We start from the raw sequence: 19,958 nt of genomic DNA, 5'->3' as shown, positions 1-19,958 counted from the left end.
TTTGTTTTTCCCATAATCAATCATCCACTGTCATTAATAAAATATTTTTTTGTTGCATCCATAAGAACTTGAGTGAAAAATATAAATGTACTTTTATTTTAGAAGTCACATCAATTAATGAAAGCACGATACAATTAAATCGTCAGAACTTCAACTTTTCGCATAAAGTCAAAGTTTTAGTATAAATAGTTTCTGTATAAAGGTACCAGTATGAGTACATACTTTTAATATTTCAAACGTTTAGCATAAAATTGGTTTGTTTATGTTTTCTATCAAAAAGGACTTTCAACTCTAACTGCGGTTTTTATATTTCCAATTTTTACTCTCAACATTAAACTCACCACTCGGGAGCTTTACTTACGTCAGCTCTGCGTCAGGGGTAGTTATATCAGGACCTTGCCGGTTATTACTTCCTTGCAAACTGTGGTCGACATCTTTCACGAAGCTCATCTGACATTTTCTTTATAAAGCTCCTTCAGAATATAACGCAGGTAAGATGTTTCCCGTGGGCTTTATGTACATTAAAACTATCATCTTATCTTGTAAAACACCGATAAATTTGTAATATTTTTTTGCGTTTCCTGTTCTTGGAATTTGAATTCAGTCTGTTTTATAATATCAAAACAACGTTTTGACAAAAAGAAAGAAATATATAAAAACGCTGTCTACACTAGTAACCTGCATTTCCGCGTGACTTGTTGCCTGCTTCTAAAAGAATGCATCATTCTGTCCTTCATGTCACCTTCTAACAGGCCATGATGAGACCAAATAAATAAAAAAGCTACATGGGCTGCAACTTTTAGATGTGTTTATGGCAACTTAATTGGTTTATGGATTGTTTTTGGGTTCAAGGTATATCCGGTGATAAAATTAAATAAATCTGTTTTTACTGGATCATCTAAACCGTCAAACAAACTGAAACTAACTTTATTTTTTTTTTCTGTTCTGTTTCCTTTACAGCCAAGATGTCCTCGTACGAAGAAGGGAATGACTCAAAATTAATGCGCAAAGTAAAGGAAAATCCCTTTGTCCCATTGGGTGAGTATATTTTGTACCCTGCTTTGTACCCTGCCTGTACAGTAGCTAATCTGTATTGTATTTTTTGCAGGAATGGCTGGATTTGTTGCCATTGTTGGACACCAGCTGTATAAAATGAAAAGTCGAGGGGACACAAAAATGTCAGTACACCTCATCCACATGCGTGTAGCTGCACAAGGCTTTGTGGTAGGAGCCATAACAGTAGGTGTGTATCATGTTTTTAGTTGGCTGCTTTTATATTAGATATATCTTTTGGTGCATTTACAATACATTAAATATAAAAACATATACTCGGCATGAAGAACACAGGCTCTTTGCTCTATTTGCCTCCTTTGCATATTTGACAGTGTTAACAGATTTGATTAAATTAGGCTGCGATCCCTCAAACTGTAGGGGCAGATTATATTTCTGCAACCGCACACATCAAATGTCGCTTGGGTCTGGTTGTGAACCAGTTTTGCTGGTATGCTTCTGCACCGTCGGTCTGGAATTTCTAGGGATGCACAGCAGTTTACCGCCAAAGCGAAAGGGGGAGCCTATTGGAGAACTCGTGAGAACTTTGGCGAATGGTCATGAGAACTTCGGTGGCATTGGCAGGAGGGTTTATCTTCCAAAACAACAACGACGTGTCTGCAAGATATCAGGGTCACGGAGATGGATCTAGAGTTGCTAGACATCGAAGAGGCACAGGTTCTGTTAGTAGAGTTGGCAAAAACCCATTAACCTTTTGTTGTAGTTGTCCATGGTAGTTGTTCCTGGGTGTTTAAAAATGGCGTGCCCCAACGCCGAATTGAGAAAGATGACAACACAGACAGCCAGAAAGACATACCAAGGACCAATCACAGCTGCTTTTTGTCTGCGCACTTCCGCATGAGTTCTGCGCGGGTTTGCGTCTGCCCAATGCATAATCAGGATTTTTTTTGAGGTGCTCAACAATGATTGCAGGGCGTGGTCGCGCACAGAGACAGATTCGACGGGTGCAGGGGCTATGCTTCAGAAGTATAAATTGGCCTTTATTTATATATATATATATATATATATAATATTCATAACAGTGAGTTGATGTGTATTGTTCACTAGTTTTCCCAGATTTAAATGTTGGCAAAAAAGTTTCTGTGGCTGCCTGTGAACTGAAACTTGGCTTCACCCCTACAGTTACATGCTGTTTTTTAGAGGCTAAGAAACACACATGGCTCTGTAGCTGTTCTGTGAGATCTCAACAGAAAAGGGAGAAATGAGGCAATATTTTCGATGTTTTCAAAGCAGTGACTCTGTAGCTTTCAACATATCTCCACACTTTTGGTGTTTTAGTTTTTAGCTCTTGCAGAAAATAACATATCTATAATATAGTCATATTATGGTTATGTATTACCAGATAAATATTTTCACATTTACAAACCTGTTTTTCTTGCAAGGCACTAGAAAGCATGGAAAATGGACAAAACAGGAAATATGCATAGCGTTGAGCGGATGTAGATTTGACCAATCAGAGGCCTCCTGTCTGTGGTCACCTACAATTTGGGAGAGGTGCAGCAGATTGTGTGCAGAAGGGGCGGGGGCATATTGGTGTTCACAGCGACACCTATGCAGATTACCTGGTCTGTGAATATAAACCAGTCTTAAGCCAATAGCCTTGCTGTGTATAACATAGGTATTAAAAGATGACATTAGTTTGAAAAATTTCCACTTACCTAAATTTGTCTTTCCTCTACAACCTGGAAATGAATATAAACATTCTTTCAACCAGTTGACTTGCAGTGTGCTGCAGCAGGAGTCAGGGTACTATTAGGGGGTGCTTCATGGTGCTGAATTAAGCTTCAGTCACTGCTGTAGGTACTGTAGGGCATGTGAACGAAAGAACATTCCACTAGAGGCACCATATGGTGAAAAATAATGTAGGTGGGCTCAAAGCAGGAATATTTTAAAACATTTGTACATATCAACTAGGGCTGCAACAACGAATCGATAAAATCGATAAAAATCGACTTTTAAAAGCGTTGGCAACGAATTTAATCATCGATTAGTTGTGTCGCGCGATTAATGCGTCATCCGCCGCCGCCGTCATCCCGGGGAAGAAAAAAATATGGCGGAGCGAGTCAGCGCCGCAGTTGCAGCGTTGACAACTCAGCGACTTTTCAGACCCCTCCAGCGACTATTTCTTTAAAAAGCTACTAGCGACAAATCTGGCGACTTTTTTCTGTGTCACTGGCGGCTTTTGGAGACTCTTACGTGAAAGCATGTATCGTTCCTACTCTTCTCCTCCAGCGGCAGCTGCTGCCGTGGGGCGCCTCCCCCATCCCAACCCCTTTCTCTCTCTCCCACAGGAATCCCTCTCAGCGGGGCAGTCAGAGCCGCAGGATTTTAGTGAGGAGTTTACCCTCAGCGTCCAGCCTGCAAATGAAGCGCGCATGCCCCGGGATTGACGGCGCAAATTGATCACAATAATTAAAATAGCCTGCGCTTTGTAAAGTGAAAAAAGTCGTAACATGCAACTTTTGTAAAAACAAATAAACATGGCACAGAAGCACTACTGTTATGACGCAGCACCTGAAAAGAAAACACGTTGGAGCCTTCAATGGCAGTGAAGAGAGCTCATCAGCAGGATGAGTAACCATGTTTGTTTCATTTTAAAGTGGGGAAACGTAACGTTAGTTTCTCAGGTAGCTCATCTGATGCTTTCCTTACCTTGTTAGTAGGTTACAGACAGTGATAAGGTTGGCTACTTATTTTACTTTTAATTTCATTTGAATTAGCTTAAGCAGCGTTTATATTTTCTTTATAAATAAATTAATTTGCAAATTATGAGGGCAAGGCTTTTAAAGTTTAAATCTTCTGGCAAAGATAAAGTAAAGAAGATCCTGCAATTTATGGAAGTAAAGCAGAATAAAATCCAGCAAGATCAGTAATATGTCAATTAATTATCTGCCACATTCCCATGTAAATATCTGTCTTTGGAGGATGTGTTTTTTAGCACCCCTAGTTCTCTCATTTTTATTCCAAATACAATTTATAATTTGAATCACAGGGCTATTTTTATCTCTATGGTTCAGTATTTTCTCAAGTAGCAACTTTAACTGCTATACTTTCCTGTCTTAAAAGGCAGAACTCTTCTAGTCTATAAAAACCTCATTTGTTGAAATGGGGGGGCCTATTGTTTGAACCCCTTAGGGGCTTTAAAAAACAAAAATGCCTGTCTCTTTTTGCGCTTTATGAAACAAAATACCCTATATTTTGTGGATGTACAGCTACATTTCTCATGTAAGTTTGCGTAGTTTTAACACAAACATTTATTTTTCATATTGCACCAGTACAGTTAATGAGAAACCTGTACTTGCGTGCTTGTTTGTTCTGTCTAAAATGTTTATTTTGGAATGAAAATATATAAAAAATATTTTGTGTCCGATTCATCGATTAATCGAAAAAATAATCGGCCGATTCATCGATTTTCAAAATAATCGTTAGTTGCAGCCCTAATATCAACCTCTTTCCATTTGTAATTACACACATGTTCATGCAGAATGATTCTCCTTAAAGAACATTAAAGGATGTGGTAAGCAGATAATTATTGTCAATTTTCTGCACTTGCTGGAAGTAGAGGGTGTCATCGTAAAAGATAATTTTTTAACCAAAATGACAGAATTAGAAAATAATCAAGCCTAAATCTAAAATGGGTCTGAGAGGATCTTAGGGAAAAAAGATAGCCCTGTTATATTATTGCTACAGTTGCTCATGGTCATATAGATTGGGATTAGTCTATAGTTTCCTAATAACTTTTTCCTATCCACTTTCACAAGTTCCCCCCACCTTCTCTGCTCCTTTATAAACATCGTCACTAAAGCCGGGCTTACTCTGTATGATTTATTTTGCCGATTTTCCAGTCGTGCCAGAATGTTTCGATGGGGCCGAGTATCAGCCTCGTTGTGCGTCCTGTGTCTCGTATTATACAGGGAGTAACGGAGGGCGATTAGCTTCTCACGACCACCTCCCATTTAGGTGGTCGTGTTTGGAATTCAGTCGGTCGTCGTAAGATTGCGTAAGAGCGCCAGGCTGCACAGTGTGAGAACATGAATTGTGAGCTGTGAACTTTTAAACCCTACGGCTTCGTCGTACAGGTTGATCTGTAGCTGCGTGCAACAAGTGAGAGTATCGCACAGTGTATGCCCAGCTTAAGATTTACATCAGGTTTGGATTTAAAGGACAGTAAATGTCAGCTGAATTAGCCAAAAACATTAACAAACAAAATTGTAATAAATTGTTAATATATTCCTAAATACTACATTTAGATAGTATGCATTGCAAATCTAACCTATTTAGGTTAGAATTATTGTAGAGAATCAATGCTGTTCTTAGTTATGTAGGGACCTACTTAGCAGTATGTGGGTTTAAATATTGTTCTTTTTTTCTCTAAAAATCCAGTATTATTTTGATTTCTGTTAGAAATCTGAGCCGCAGTTGACGTTTTTAATCTGTTTGTGAACAGTTGTACAAGCCCCAATTCAACTCACCAGTTTGTTTTCTTTCTTCTTTTGCAGGTGTCTTGTATTCAATGTACAACCAGTACATCAGGCATCCCAAAGAAGAGCAGAATTCTGAGAAACACAATTAAAAACTGAATCTTACTGTCAAACGTCTGTGGAATTACCGTAGGACCATCATTTCTAGATGTGCATTTAGAAGCTAATCAGTGACTAAAAAACAACCCTATGGCACATCACTTTTTAAAATTGAACATTAGTGGCCACCAGCTTATGGGTGTAAGATTTGGTTCTTGGGTGTAAGATTTGGTTCTTTATTTGGCAGTCTTTCAAGTGTAGCGTAAGGGATGTTTATGTAGGAGATGCCCACACTGATATGTAAATTGCATAAAACTATTTGTAGCAGATAAACACATGACTCAATGTATGTCAAGGCCAAATTAAAATAATTTGTGTTTTAGCCTGCTCTTTTTTTCATTGTCCTTGTTTTAATCCCCAAAGCACCCTAAGAACATTTTAACAGATTTCTGCCAGTAACATATAATATATATAAATATATATTTGTTTATTGTTTTAAATCAAGTTTCTGGTAGAATATTTTGGGGTTTTTAATTCATTCATATGTACTGTACTGTACTGTAACAAGGTCTCCTTTTTTCATATTTTGTTTTGCTTCTGCTTGTTATGAAAAAAGTGCAATCTATTTAGTGATAACTCTTATTCAAAGCATTTACAGTCTATTACTGTTTGAGTACATAGCAGGCTTTTTGTAAAAGTCACCCTCATTTCCTTACTTAATTATAAATTGCTGCTGTGTATACACCCCTATTGTGTGCTTTCAATTAATGTTTTTTTTAGTTTAAAAATGCATTCTCTGATATACTCTGCAAATTGTTTGACTGACTTTAGGCAGCAACAGATTACAGAAAGCTACTTCTGTTTCAAACCTGTCACCTTTTTTCAAATAGTGAACCCCTGCTCCCTCTAACTTAAAAATGTTTGGTATTCTTTGAAATAAACACAACATATAAAAACTGCTGACTTTGCACTGTGCCTGTTATAAAGGTGTTTTTAGAAATTGCTGTAAAGATTTTTATTTGGCAACATGAACTGTTTAGCGTTTACCTGACATTCAGTAAGTGTTGTGCAACAGCTGGCTGCATCACTTTGAGCATGGATGGAATTCCAATGTAAAAATACCGCTTGGGTACGTTTGTCAGCATGACTCTGCAAATCTTGAAAATTTCTTAAGTCTTTGTTGAATATATAGGCGGTATCTTTAAAGTCAGATTTAATAAGGGGGCCATTCTTAAATTCAGACCGAATAGGATGAAACTCATTTGGCTCTTCTAAAGGATGGCATTTTATAATAAGATAGTTGATCATCCTTAAAACAACACTTAACAAACTCAGGTATGAGTTACTCTTTAGTATATTGGTATGCATCAGTGATATGCATTCAAACTGTAGCATTTCCACAAAGTGCTTTATATGTTGTCTTTAATCTGCATTGCAGAAACAAACCTCAGGATAACGAATTTAATGAAATTGGTCACAGAAAGAGACTGCAAACAATAAAATATAAATGGAGGAAACTTGGGTAACTCACTGTTTGCCTTGTGTGTTGTCTCAACAAAAATGTAGCCTAAGAGTTTTGTCTTGATTGTGAAAAAGGACTAATTGTTGTTAAAAACAGCAAGCAAAGCAAATTGGAAAATACATTAATTTTCATGCTGTCTTAAAGCGGAGAAACTTAAATTCTAGCGTGTATCTTTTACAATTATATATTCATTTGATTAGTTAATGCCAAAACTGAAGTCTCCAGATCTTTTTTTTTTCTTCTATAAAAATAAACATACCATAGAAATCTGTGATAAGTTATCTAAAGAGCTATCTCATTGATGGGAAGTTTCTGCTATTCTGAATTTTACTAATTAAAATAATAACAAAGGCTCCCTTGTGTAGTGGATCCCTCGTCAGCATAACAACACAGCAAGTGATACCAGGTGTGTTTACTCTCACAGTTTTTACCAGGAATCAAGACATGGAAAACAGCCCAAACAGGGTAATAAAATGTGGGCGTGTCATGGATGAACTGCTAAGAAGCATTTAAGGTTATTCCCGCCCCTGTTGAATACATTCATTCAGAAATTCATAGTCATTGTGGAATTCTGTTACATGCTGCAACTTGTTGGTGAAATCTACTTGTGTTTTATAGTCTGCCTTATCACATATTTATGTACATTTGAAAAAAATGGAAAGCTGTTGGAAAGTTGTAGTTACTGTTACTGCATTTTATGATTCAGGCATCTTTCTGCTGATCATTTGGAGTCCATACTTAAATAAACACTCTTAACATCCTGTAAACGTAGGCCCACACATCTTGGGTCTCTTAATTTAAAGATTGCTTTAACAATATAGCACCTCTCCATGCTCTAAACCTTTTGCCACTATGTGTCTATGACTCACAGGGCAGAAGAAAATGGATCAACATGTTCCGCTCGGCTGTATCGTGTTTCTCCATCTCCAGCACGGATGTCACGTCTCTGCTGTATTCATAACAATGCAGCCTAGGGGGAGCCGAGTCAGCATGACTGTGCACAGTTTCCCTCATTAGCATTCATTTAGGTCTTTGGTATTTAACTAATGAATCTTGTTAAAAAAACATTTTAACATATCCATCTATATACAACATGTCTATGCCTGACCTGTTTCTGTGGATGAAAGATAGACGTGTGGATGGTAATGTCCATCAATGAAAATCATATATTTACCATCACATATAAAAGAAAGCATATTCCTTAATTAATATTGGTTATGATTTATAAAATATTGCCAAATTGTTCTGCACTGTCAATTATTTTACTTGTAAAATAAAAAAAGACAAAAAAAATATATATATATTAAAATTGCTATGGATCCCATTATGTCATTTATAAAAGACAAAATGGAAATGTTTGTAAAAAGTTAGGTAGGTAAGAACCATGACTAAAATAAACGCACTATTTTGAGCACAATGAGGCTTGCCATTTTTTTCATTTATCCATTTGCCTTACTGATTATTATCATTTGCTCATTGTTTTCATGTGTAGTTTAAATAATTAACTGTGTTTAAAACTATTAAATTCAAATAGTGCATCTTTACTAAACATGTCAGCCTGAAGCAGTTTACAAAAAAAATAATTCTATCCAAGCATAAATCGAGTTTTTAAGTCAAATACATACTTTCCACATGAATCCAGGTTATCAAATGATACAATCAAGATTAATTTGTCATTCAAACGGGTTAAAAGTGTTCTATGATATGTAAAATTCTGTATTGAGACAGCGACTTGCAGCAGCATAAAGTATTATAGTATGTTTACACTTTACAGTGGTAAAGTGTTTAAACACCAACACTTAAGTTTCATATATGCAAATATAGGCCTCAACCGAAGGACTAAATTGTTCAAGCCCACATTTAATCAGCTGCTGTTAAAATATTGAGATTTTTATTTTTATTTTTTTAACCATCACCGGTTTTCTCTGTTAGTTTTTAGCTAATTTACCCGCAAAATGTAATATCAGAACCCTGAGCAAGATGGCCGCTGTAGTGGGGTATTTTACTCAGAGCACGTATTTTCCTGTTCCCGCGAGATCGCGTTTAAAGTCACTTTACTTCTGTTGTTATAGCGACGAGAGCGTCTCCTTCAGGAAGCTAGGTGTTACATTTTCAACGTTTACAGAACATGCATTTAAAATCATATAATTCGGTTAAGCTCCTATATTAATTAAAGGTAGGTTCATCTCTGTTTTACAGTTTTTGTAACTTATAAGATTTCGGTCAAAATGTCAAACTAATTTATATTTGCATAGAATTGTCAACTTGTAGGTGAGTCATAAGGCGTTTCCTTTACTAGCACAATGTTCACTGTTCTAAACGATCTTTTACAAGATTGTCTGCACATAAGTGTAAATAACAACATATCATTTAAGAAATATGTTGTGCTAAATTCTTGAACCACTGATGAATTCTAAATATCTTGCTTCCAAGAAGATGGATTTACCTGATATGTGATAGTTTCTGGGTTTTAAAATATAGGATTTTTCATAATCTTTTTATATATCTTCATTTTTAAGTATATGGGGAAGCATGTGTTTATTAAATTGAAGAAGAATAGAGAAGTCTAGTAGAAGCAGAAATCCTAAAGCAGATGACTAGTTTTCTGCAATTTATGTATTTATGCAGCAAAGACCTGACAAAGGTCAGTTTTAACATATTTTTGATACTATATAGTTCATGTTAACCATTTAGCTATATTAGCCATCTAATTAAAGTCTCATTAGTGGTAGATTAGTGCTAGAAATTTCCTTCATATATTATACCTTTATCCAGACAGATCTGTGAGATTAAAACTGCTTTCCAAGAGAACCTGGCCAAGAATTGCAGCAGAACACATTTTTAAATACACATTGCAGACATTAAAATGCATTTAAGATGCATGAAGCAGCAAAGCTTCTGATCCATCTGAGTGCCTATGGTAGCAATGCTAGGCCCTTTTGAATTAAACAGCACAATTAAAGAAGGTGGCCAGTTATTTGATCATAAGTCAGTCAGGTAATCATAAGGTAGTTCCTAATCGATCGCTTAAAGTTAAGCTGTAGATAGTCAGTAACAAGACTGAAAATGAGTCTTAAAGAAACCCTTAAAAGGCTCTTAGTCTTCATAGCTTTTTAAACACGTTTAGCAAAAAAAAAAAAAAAATTCATGGTACTCTTTAATTGTTGATACTTGCATGAGCCTTAAAACCAGTGTTCCTTATTACCTCTGCAGTTTTAGTAACACTTTACTCACAGAGAGCCATGTTTTAGAAGAAATCTCAGGTGAGTTCTATTGGTAACACAGCATTGTTTCCCTCAGCTGTTCTTCTTTTCCTCGCAGTACACCTCATCGTTTGATCATGGATCATGATGAACATTTTCATGACTTGCGTCTTCAGTTCCAAATGCTGCAAAAACAGCAGGACAAAAGAAAACTGGATTTGAAGAAGAAGAAAGAACAGAGCAATTTCAATGTGACTGATTCACAGGAGGATTTGGATCTGTCAAAGCAAGACATTCTGGAAGGCAGTGCAGTGGTTAGGTAAGTGTTATACTTACTTAATCTGGCATTATACTTTATATAAACTACCGTTTAAACGTTTGGGGTCACATTGAAATGCCCTTATTTTTGAAGGAAAAGCAATGTACTTTTCAATGAAGATAACTTTAAACTAGTCTTAACTTTAAAGAAATACACTATACATTGCTAATGTGGTAACTGACTATTCTAGCTGCAAATGTCTGGTTTTTGGTGCAATATCTACATAGGTGTATAGAGGCCCATTTCCAGCAACTATCACTCCAGTGTTCTAATGGTACAATGTGTTTGCTCATTGGCTCAGAAGGCTAATTGGTGATTAGAAAACCCTTGTGCAATCATGTTCACACATCTGAAAAAGGTTTAGCTCATTACAGAAACTACGAAACTGACCTTCTTTTGAGCAGATTGAGTTTCTGGAGCATCACATTTGGGGGGTCAATTAAACACTCAAAATGGCCAGAAAAAGAGAACTTTCATCTGAAACTCAACAGTCTATTCTTGTTCTTAGAAATTAAGGCTATTCCATGTGAGAAATTGCTAAGAAATTGAAGATTTCCTTCCTTCAGAGGACAGCACAAACATTTATATCTATATATATATATATATATATATATATAGGTGTGGTGATTGTGTTTTTTCTGTCTCTCAAAGTCTGTTACAGCAGCAAAATCAGACTCTCTTGGACCAAGTGCGAGAGCTCAGAGATGAAAATGGTCGACTCTTCAAACTTCTGAGCGAGAAGGACTTTGAGATGAAACATCTAAAGAAAAAAAGAGATGAAGAGAAACTGGCTTTAGCTGGTACAAGCAGAGAAGTTTGATGTCCTTTACACATGGCAGTTAATTGCACTTCATGATTATCTTTTTAATCTTTCCTTTAGGAACATCAGGCTTGACTGGAGTTGTAGCTGCCACCAAGATTGTTGAACTTTCCAAGAAAATTAGAGAGCTGACTGCAGAAATTGAGCAAGAGAAGATTCGATCCAAGCAAAACAGGAACAGGATCCAAGAGCTTGAGAAAGAGGTAAATTATTGTTTAATTGGATTTATTGGATGAAGAGATGGTATAACAGGATAAAACTGAGAAAGGAATATTTGGTATAGCTGCAAGGTGCTTTGGAGAACTCTGTACCTGGGCGGAAAAAAACACAGGATAAGAGCTCGTCTGAAGACTGTGAGGTAAACAAAAACGCAGTCTGCCTTTTATATACACTGCTTACACCCTTAGGTTATAGCAGTTTATTTTAAATCACATAAATTTTTCAACTGAGCAACAGGAAAATCCAGTGGTCAAGTCCCTGCAGGAAAGATTGGCAGCTGCTCAGCTGAAAGTGACAGAATATCGTAACCAGGTTCAGTCTGCAAAACAGGAGCTGAAAGTTGCTCAGAAGGTAAGCTGATAAGTTTTTTCCAACCTATTATGCATATAGTATTTGAGTTCATGATAGAAGTTCATTTGAAATGATTTACAGAAGGTATTTTAACACTTTTGTATTAAACCAGAGAATGAAATGTTCTTATAAGAATGTCCTGGCCAAGACCGATAAAGTGGCCTCCATAATTTTAAATATCGGCCAATACATAAAATTCATTGTTAGCACTTTACTTGCATAGGGCAAATCTCACAGTAAGAAATATGATGTTGAGGAAGATAAAAAAAAAAAAAAAAAAAATACAAAGCTCCCTAGAGAACAGCAGGAATTTGTCTATTGTGAGATCTTGGTTCAATAAGGCTGAAAAAAATGATACCTTTGTTTTCAGGATTTTTAAACCTTTTTTCTAAATTAGATGTGAAGTGCTGTAGTGGCTGAAATGCCTCCACCAAAAAAACAAAACAAAAAAAAACATTAACAATATTGTGGCTTCTTTATTACTGCTTTTACACCCTGTGATCGTGATGCATGTTTATTGTCTTGTTAATCTAAAAATAAACTGTTGCAGGTTTTACTGAGTGAAGTTGGAGAGGAGGTCAACCTTCAGCAGGTACTGAACAACCCAGGGAGCTTTAGAGGACGGTCCCAACAGATTCTTGCTCTCCAAACAAGGGTAAGCTAGAAAAATTAGCTGGACTCCTAATTTGCATCTTAAAGTTACTCTTATTAAGAATTTTAAAAGTTCATTTATTGAACTCCCACCATGCATTTGTATATGTGAGCACAAGCACATAAATACTTTGATCTGATAGCAGTCCAGTATTTTTTTCTCCTTTATCTAGCTGAGATTACACACAGATTACAGATTAGGAGGTAATTCTAGCGCTGTTTGTGATTTGAGGTTGGGTTGATATGAGAAATAAAATGGTTGTCCCGCCTTAAACCTTGTTTGATTCGTATTTATGGAGGGAATGTTTCTCAGACTGTAAAAAGAAAAAGAAAAAACTTTTAATTATTAGCAGGATTTATGTTTAACAAAGTCATTGATACTATGATAAATTGCAGAGGATCATCTTATTTTTAGGTCCACCTGATAAACAGCAGTGACTGCAATCGTAGTTTTTTTATTGCATTTCTTTCACAGCAACGCCCTCTTGGGCAGTTATCTAGGTCTCCTGATTCAATGGCACAGAATCAACACAATTTCCAAATAAGGTAACAGAAAACAATAGATGTAATTTCACAGAACAATTTGGCACACATTTTCCCACACAGTTAACAAGGAATTTTACATCCCTTCTTACATATAACAGACCACCCAGATACTATTTTCTATATCTCTAACAACCAGAATACATCTGTGTGTGGTGACTCTCAAAGCTCAGTCTCCAGCTGCTTGAATTCCTTATGAAGCTCCCGGACAATAGATTTGCTTTACAGTTCAATGTTTAGTGTTTTTTTTTATCAGTTTTTCCTTTCAATAAACTGTAATTACATTTACCACCTGTGAAAGGTAAGTCAATGAAGGGGATTCTTTGCTGTGCAACTATCAAATCAGCAGTCCCATTTTTTCCCATGATTGTAGAGGCCATCTCATGTTCATAGAGTACAGTCCTGTGTTTTCATCAAATGGATGAAAACACAGGACAGTGGAAGCTCATAAACGATATCTACTATCTGTGTAAAGATGTATACAAGTTAAATTGCTGAAAAATCAACATTGGCAATATTTTGAATTGCTTTAGGCCTCTGTTTGTCATGTAAAAAAAGAAAATGCCTGAATTTATACAACAGGTGCAGGAGCTTGAGCGGCAGCTGTGCCACCAAAGACAGTCAGGGATTCCAAGTGGAGAGCAGCAGTTTCCTGCCCCGGGGGTCAATCATAAATCCCCTTCCCAAAATAGGAACCTGAACTACATCCGGACCATCGAGAAGGAAAAGCGGGAGTCATATGAGGTACTTCTAGAATAAATGTATTTGAAAACAAAATGAAAGGTTAAGATACTCTTTTTATTCCATTTCTTTTTGGGGGGTGTGCAGAAGCTCTCAGCAGATTATGAGGCCCTTTTGAAAGAATGTGGGGATGTGAAGAAACAGCTAGAAGCTTCTAAAGCCAGGAGCAGAACTCAGTCGGAGGAAATTAAAAATCTGAAAGTGCAAATTTCTTCCCTGCGGGAGAAAAGAAAACATGATGACGAGCTTGTGGATGTCTTGATGGTAAACATTTAGAGAAGACAAAAGTAAAAAAAAGAAAAGCATGTTGTGGGTCCTTCAATTCCCACAACCTTGTTTTGTTAACCTCTGTCAGAAACGGGAGAGCCAGATGCAGACGTTGCTAAAGCAGCTCAGCCGACAGCAGAGCGAACAGAGCAAGGAGGATAAACAGAACCCGAGACAACAGCTGGGCAGTGTGCCTCTAGAGCACAACAAGCTGATCCAGAAGCTGAAGCTTGTTGTTGCAGAGAAAGATGCCACAATAAGAGAACTGCGGGAATTGTCCAATCAGGTAAAAAAAAAAAAAAAAAAAAAAAAAAAAAAACTATTAAAGCAAGTCAAGCAGTCATTGTGAAAAAAAAAATCTGCCTTCTGGCAATAATAACTGTTTTTGTACTAACTGAAGGAAGAGAGGGTGGACAGGCAGTCAAGCCCAAAGATAAAAAGCTGCAACTCAAGAATTTGCCCAGAAGATGGAGACAGTATCAACAGAATAACACCCTCAGAGTATGTCTTACCATTATAGTTATGAGATTTAATTGATTACATTCCTCATTTATTATACGAATTAAGCTCTAGAAATTAGCAAATTATATAAAATGTTAATATAGAGTGAATTTTTTTTACTGGTAGGGTCGTCTTGAATACTGTCTTGAAGACTTTTTTACTAAGGATAACAACTAATTCAGTTTACTGATGGTTTTATAATTCCTTACTTCCTCTTATTCCAAAATAACATAAAAACAAAACAAAAAAACACTGGAATTTTTTCCAAAGTTTCAGGATGTTTCCCATCCAGAAAGCTTTTTCACTTCAAAATGGCAGAAATAGCATTGAGTTGGAGGCTTTATAGAATGAACCAAAAACAAAGCCTTGTTTTGGTTTAGAAAGCATGCACATTTTTGACATTTGAGGACAAAAATGTTCTCATTTTGGACAAAGAAGACAGATGGTTTGAGAGGGGTGTGAAGGAAGCCATGTATGTTAAGAAATAACAACCTTAAACAGAGGGGGTGGACTCAGATTTCAGCTTTCAAAAACCTACAATGCAGCGATAGAATCGATTCCTTCTCGCCGTCATTGCAATCCCCACCCCATACAGGGGAACAGAACATCTCGCCTGTTCAGCCAGGCCAACAATTTCACAGGTATCTGGTATTACAAGCTAACAAAGAACCCAAACAACTACCCATTCCGAAGGGGCAGAGCCGTTCGTTCAATTCAATTTGCATATTTTCTAAGCCAAATAAAGGCTTTGTTTTTGGTTCACTCTATAAAGCTTTGAGCTCAACCCTATTTCTGCCATTTTGAATTTAAAAAGCTTCCTGGATGGGAAGAGAAACGTCTTCAAACTTAGAAAAAAAGTCCAGTATGTGTTTTTAATTTTTTGGAATGACTATGCCCTAGATGACAGAGATTCTTCACCAGCATATTTTCCTCTACTCTTTTTTTTTTTTTTTTTTTTTTTTTTTCAGTTCATTTTCTAAATTAGGTCATAAATTGGTGCGCGATGCTATGGGAGGTGGGATGGACATAAAGTAAGTGAGCAGTATAATATCTATTTATTATTGCTCTCATTTTAAATATGAAGTTATTTTAATCAGTGGTACATTAATCAAAAAATTTGAAATTAAAAAATTTGATCTGTTCTCAGAAGCGATTCAAAATGTCCTCAGTGCTCAGCTGATGTGAGTGCTCTGATCACCCAGACCAGTACATATAAAACCCTCAACATGGAGAAAGACAGACTCCTGGAACTGGTTGAGGTCCTACAGATCAAGTAATGTACCCTATTTTTAGTTTGTCTGCTTGAATCTACTTCCTTGAGAAATGCTCCCCATTCTCTTCAATCCGTGAATATAGTTAGTCGAGGCAATATCGGCAAGGCTAGTTTATTTTATGTAGCACACTCAAGTGGCAAGGCAATTCAAGGTGCTATAAACAAGGAAAAAAGAAAGACATTGCAGTGGCATAAAGGCTAAACAAATATTTCCAGAGAATAAAAGTGACACATCAAAATAAGATGATTGTAAAAAGGATCAAATTATTGATTAAAAAGGGATTAAGGATATGGAGTGAAAATCAGACTAGAAATGATCTCATCATGTGCCTTTGACATCATACCTCTGTGAATAATGTTAGATTCATTGTTCATTAATTACACTGCATTAAATCTTTCCATAGAGTTTATTGGAGTTTTATAGTTTTTAAAGAAGTCCAGGGAGAGAGATATTAAATAGGTGTGTTTGACACAAAATGACACAAAATCTCTATATTGCAGAGAGAAAGACGTGAAGCAAATGTGCTTAGAGGCAGAGAAGAAGTACCACGAAGAGCGCCGCAAGAATGCGATGCTGGAACAGCAGTTGGAAAGGACATTAGATTCATTATAAAAGGACCCTGTAGTGAGCCTGGTAAGGACCATTATAACCAGGTCGCTGGTGCTGCTGGAAAATGCTCTTTTCTAATCCTACAACTAATCAGTTAAAACCTAACCTGCCTCAATCTGGCTGTCATGACTCTGTTCATCATGAGTGGTGGTGCAGGAGCTATAGGGCTGAATAAAGTGTGAACATACAAACTGAACAAACTGGAATCGTAGAAAACAATTTAAACCAGCTATCCTTGTTTGTGTTTTGAGCTGCTTCTGATTTCAAACCTGACAGATATTTTCCACCCATAAAAATGGAACGACTGAAGAAATGTGATGATATGTGGCAGTGGTCTCAGTTCCTATGGACAGGGTTAGTTTCTGCCCCTCATATGTTGCCTGGTTATTGTTTGCTGTCCTCTGGCTGGTCATTCAGCTGGAGGAAACTGTCTCTAAGGGCATCTTGAAAGAGCACTCTCAATCTCACTGTGCAGCTTTATGGTGACGTGATGGGACAAGTCAAGCATGTGTTGTTGTTTTTTTTTTTTTTTCTTGGAGACTGTGACAGCATTGACAAGACACTAACCAGGGGAACTGGCTTCTCCCTGCTCACGCTTTATTTCTACTAAGCCCTACCTTCTCCTGTCACATGTGACAAACTGCAGCCTGCAGGAAGCAAGTTGCCCTCAATAGTCACACACACACACTGAACAAAATTCTATATATCTTATTCTCAGTTCAAGTTAGAATGATTTGTAAAGTCATGTCTGGTAACTTCAGGTCGAGGACTATATAGGAACTTTTGAACAGCTTCCTGCTTGACCATGATGGAAGCTGATAATACTTCCTGCTTATTTCAGGGCTAGGTAATAATCTGTTCTTCAGGTTTCAGAGGGAAAGCAGTGATATTATCTCTGCCAGTTGGTCAATGACTGTTTTTGTCACATTCTATCTTGTAAAAAAAATGTTTATTTGCTTGTAACCCTGTGTCAAACATAATAAATGTCTGATTCAGTCAGTTGATACAAACCAGGCTTTTCCCAAAGTTTTTTTTTATACCAGATTGACCTTAATTTTCTTACGTTTTCAGCATTTTCCTCCTAATCTGGTAGTTATTTTTGGTGTTGGATGTTATTGGATGAAATAGCAGAATCCCAGTGACGGTCGCTATTATTCCTGTTAGGGTTCTCCTAATGTTGGATATTTCTGTACAATATAATCTCTAATCATTTCTGACTTGAACCCAGATGTCTGTGAATAGTTGTTAAATGTGAATGCAAACAGACTCCACCAGCTGGCTGAAGTACATTTTTAGAGCACGGTGCAAAAGTACAGTATAAAATCTTAGATCAGTGTTTCAGTGTGTGACTCGAGTTCAATATTTACCATTGAATGTATTTAGACAGAGATAATGACATTTTCTGAAAAAAATAGATCACTTTTTTTGAGACTCAGCAAAATTGTTTTATCTTAGGGATGTTTCTATTTTTTTGTGCTTTACTCCATTCAGCTTTCTTCCTTAGCTCCTCAATTCAGACTTTTCCCCATTCTTTTAATTCTTTCTCATCCTCTTTCCTTCCCTTTCAGTGTTTTCTTCTCTTTCCGTCGTTTTTCAAATGTATACTAATACAACTTTGAAAATTAAGGGAAACCATACAAAAGGTAACAGACTTCATTGCCTCATTTTTATTTTGCTTTTTAAACTTTTCATTTTCTCATTCCTCTTTCCTTTCTTGCCATTTCTTTACCCTCTTCTTCGCTCTATTTCTCCTACTCTTTATATGCTTATTTCTCCCTTTTAATGGTCCCTTGCTATTTCCTTCCTTCCCCTCCTTTATTTGTCATGCATTTTTCCTTCATTCATACATTTTGTTTTCCTTATTCTGTCCTTGCTACCTGTCTTCTCCAGATTTTATATTTTACTGTAGCCTCAAAGGAAATGTCTGTAGTATTTTGATTAAAACTTTTTTATTCAGACTAAACAAAAAATGCCATAAATGAGCGGAAGATAGTTCGTTTTTGTCTGGGTAAAATATATTTACAACTATTGTTAACCTCTTGGTCTTTCAAACCAAACAATCCTGCTGATGGAAGTAGCATCTGGATACACACTAACTCGGGTGTTTCAGCTGTGAAAGCCATCCTTCCCTCCCGTCGTCTCACCATCACGCTTAATTTAAACCCATGGCTGACTTAGTGTACTGATTCAAATACTGCACTGTCTTCCAGCACCCTGTGGGAGATTGGCAGGTCCCATTTGCACCTGGTAAAAAAGCCACAAGACAAAAATATCAGAGTTTTGGAAACGATAAAGACAGCCGGTATGTTCAGAGTAACAAACATGTTGTGTTTCTTATTTTCTTTATGGAAGCTGAGAAACCTTTTTATTATGTGATAGAGAGTTGGAGGCAGTGGATGAGCAGATTAGATCCAATACTTATATAACATTATACATATGAGCAATTTGTGGTTTTAGCCCTTCATTCCACCTAAGTCCTGGAAGGGGTTTGAATTCATGTAAAGATTTTTTTCTACATCCACCACAAAACAGTTACGGTTAGAGTTAAATCTATAAGAACATTAGATGTATGTGTAAAAACTGACTGCTAGGAACAAGTCAAGTACTTCCACCACTTCATAAGCTTTTATACAAAGCTTCCTACTGTTTCCCACTGAGGTTACTGTAATTTCAGGTAAACTAATTTTACAGCTTAATGCATCTGCTCTTGTTGACTTCAGTTATTTTGGAGTGTCATCACCTTTAAATAAATTACACTTCGACAGACAATTTTATTCTTGTTTTATGTAGCTGTATTACGCAGAAAGGTGTAGATTTATTCCAAAATGCCCAATAAGCCACCAAACCAAACACAAACTTATGTAAACACAGCATGCGTAAACAGCTTCGGCTATTTGTCATTCCAGCTTTGAATGACTCCTTTCTCTATCGTTCTCCACAGAGGTATTCCCTCGTTCTGGACCACTGCTTCCTGCAGACCATTGACTGCATCCAGAAACTAAAGTAAACAGTGCAGCTGTGAACGTCGAGGTTAAAGTTAGCAATCAGTGCACGAGGGATCTGTGAACTTTCCTCAGGCCAGAAAAACAGTTTCCTCCTCTGTGAGTTTATTCATTGCCCTGCGGCTCTCATTTACATGTAATGGAAAGAAAATAAACAGAACAGTCTTAATGTGCTCATTTACAGTAATTAGAAAGCAAGTAACAACTTATCTAAACTTGTATACCAGTAAGTAAATTATAAGACTCTTAATGGCGGATTTATATTTACTGGATCATCCTGTTTTTGTTTTTTTTATTTCCACAAATTTAATTAGCTGGAGTCTCACTAGAGGGCAGTGCAGTTGC

The 19,958-nt window shown here is 36.7% G+C and overlaps 2 protein-coding genes across 3 annotated transcripts; both read left to right on the top strand.

The window, feature by feature from the left end:
• Nucleotides 1–339: 339 nt before the first annotated feature.
• Nucleotides 340–5,806, top strand: higd1a (HIG1 hypoxia inducible domain family, member 1A). Its single transcript, XM_038301622.1, has 4 exons — nucleotides 340–491; nucleotides 961–1,038; nucleotides 1,109–1,243; nucleotides 5,571–5,806. The coding sequence occupies exons 2-4, from the start codon at nucleotides 966–968 to the stop codon at nucleotides 5,642–5,644; spliced, it is 282 nt and encodes a 93-aa protein (XP_038157550.1). The 5' UTR covers nucleotides 340–491; nucleotides 961–965; the 3' UTR covers nucleotides 5,645–5,806.
• Nucleotides 5,807–9,170: 3,364 nt separating this feature from the next.
• Nucleotides 9,171–17,914, top strand: ccdc13 (coiled-coil domain containing 13). 2 transcript variants are annotated; one of them, XM_038301620.1, is made up of 14 exons: nucleotides 9,171–9,289; nucleotides 10,435–10,635; nucleotides 11,287–11,435; nucleotides 11,516–11,658; nucleotides 11,739–11,813; nucleotides 11,912–12,025; nucleotides 12,576–12,680; nucleotides 13,802–13,963; nucleotides 14,048–14,224; nucleotides 14,316–14,513; nucleotides 14,628–14,728; nucleotides 15,697–15,759; nucleotides 15,876–16,001; nucleotides 16,503–17,914. In XM_038301620.1, the coding sequence occupies exons 2-14, from the start codon at nucleotides 10,454–10,456 to the stop codon at nucleotides 16,612–16,614; spliced, it is 1,707 nt and encodes a 568-aa protein (XP_038157548.1). In that variant the 5' UTR covers nucleotides 9,171–9,289; nucleotides 10,435–10,453; the 3' UTR covers nucleotides 16,615–17,914. The 2 variants fall into 2 exon arrangements, with proteins under 2 accessions (XP_038157548.1, XP_038157549.1); XM_038301621.1 differs by lacking the exon at nucleotides 11,739–11,813.
• Nucleotides 17,915–19,958: the final 2,044 nt, after the last annotated feature.

The sequence above is a fragment of the Cyprinodon tularosa genome, unplaced genomic scaffold, assembly GCF_016077235.1.
Source record: "Cyprinodon tularosa strain WSP-4 unplaced genomic scaffold, ASM1607723v1 ctg47, whole genome shotgun sequence".
In the NCBI taxonomy this organism is placed as follows: domain Eukaryota; kingdom Metazoa; phylum Chordata; class Actinopteri; order Cyprinodontiformes; family Cyprinodontidae; genus Cyprinodon; species Cyprinodon tularosa.
The sequence above is the reverse complement of the archived record's forward strand: the minus strand, read 5'-3'. Positions and strand labels throughout refer to the sequence as shown.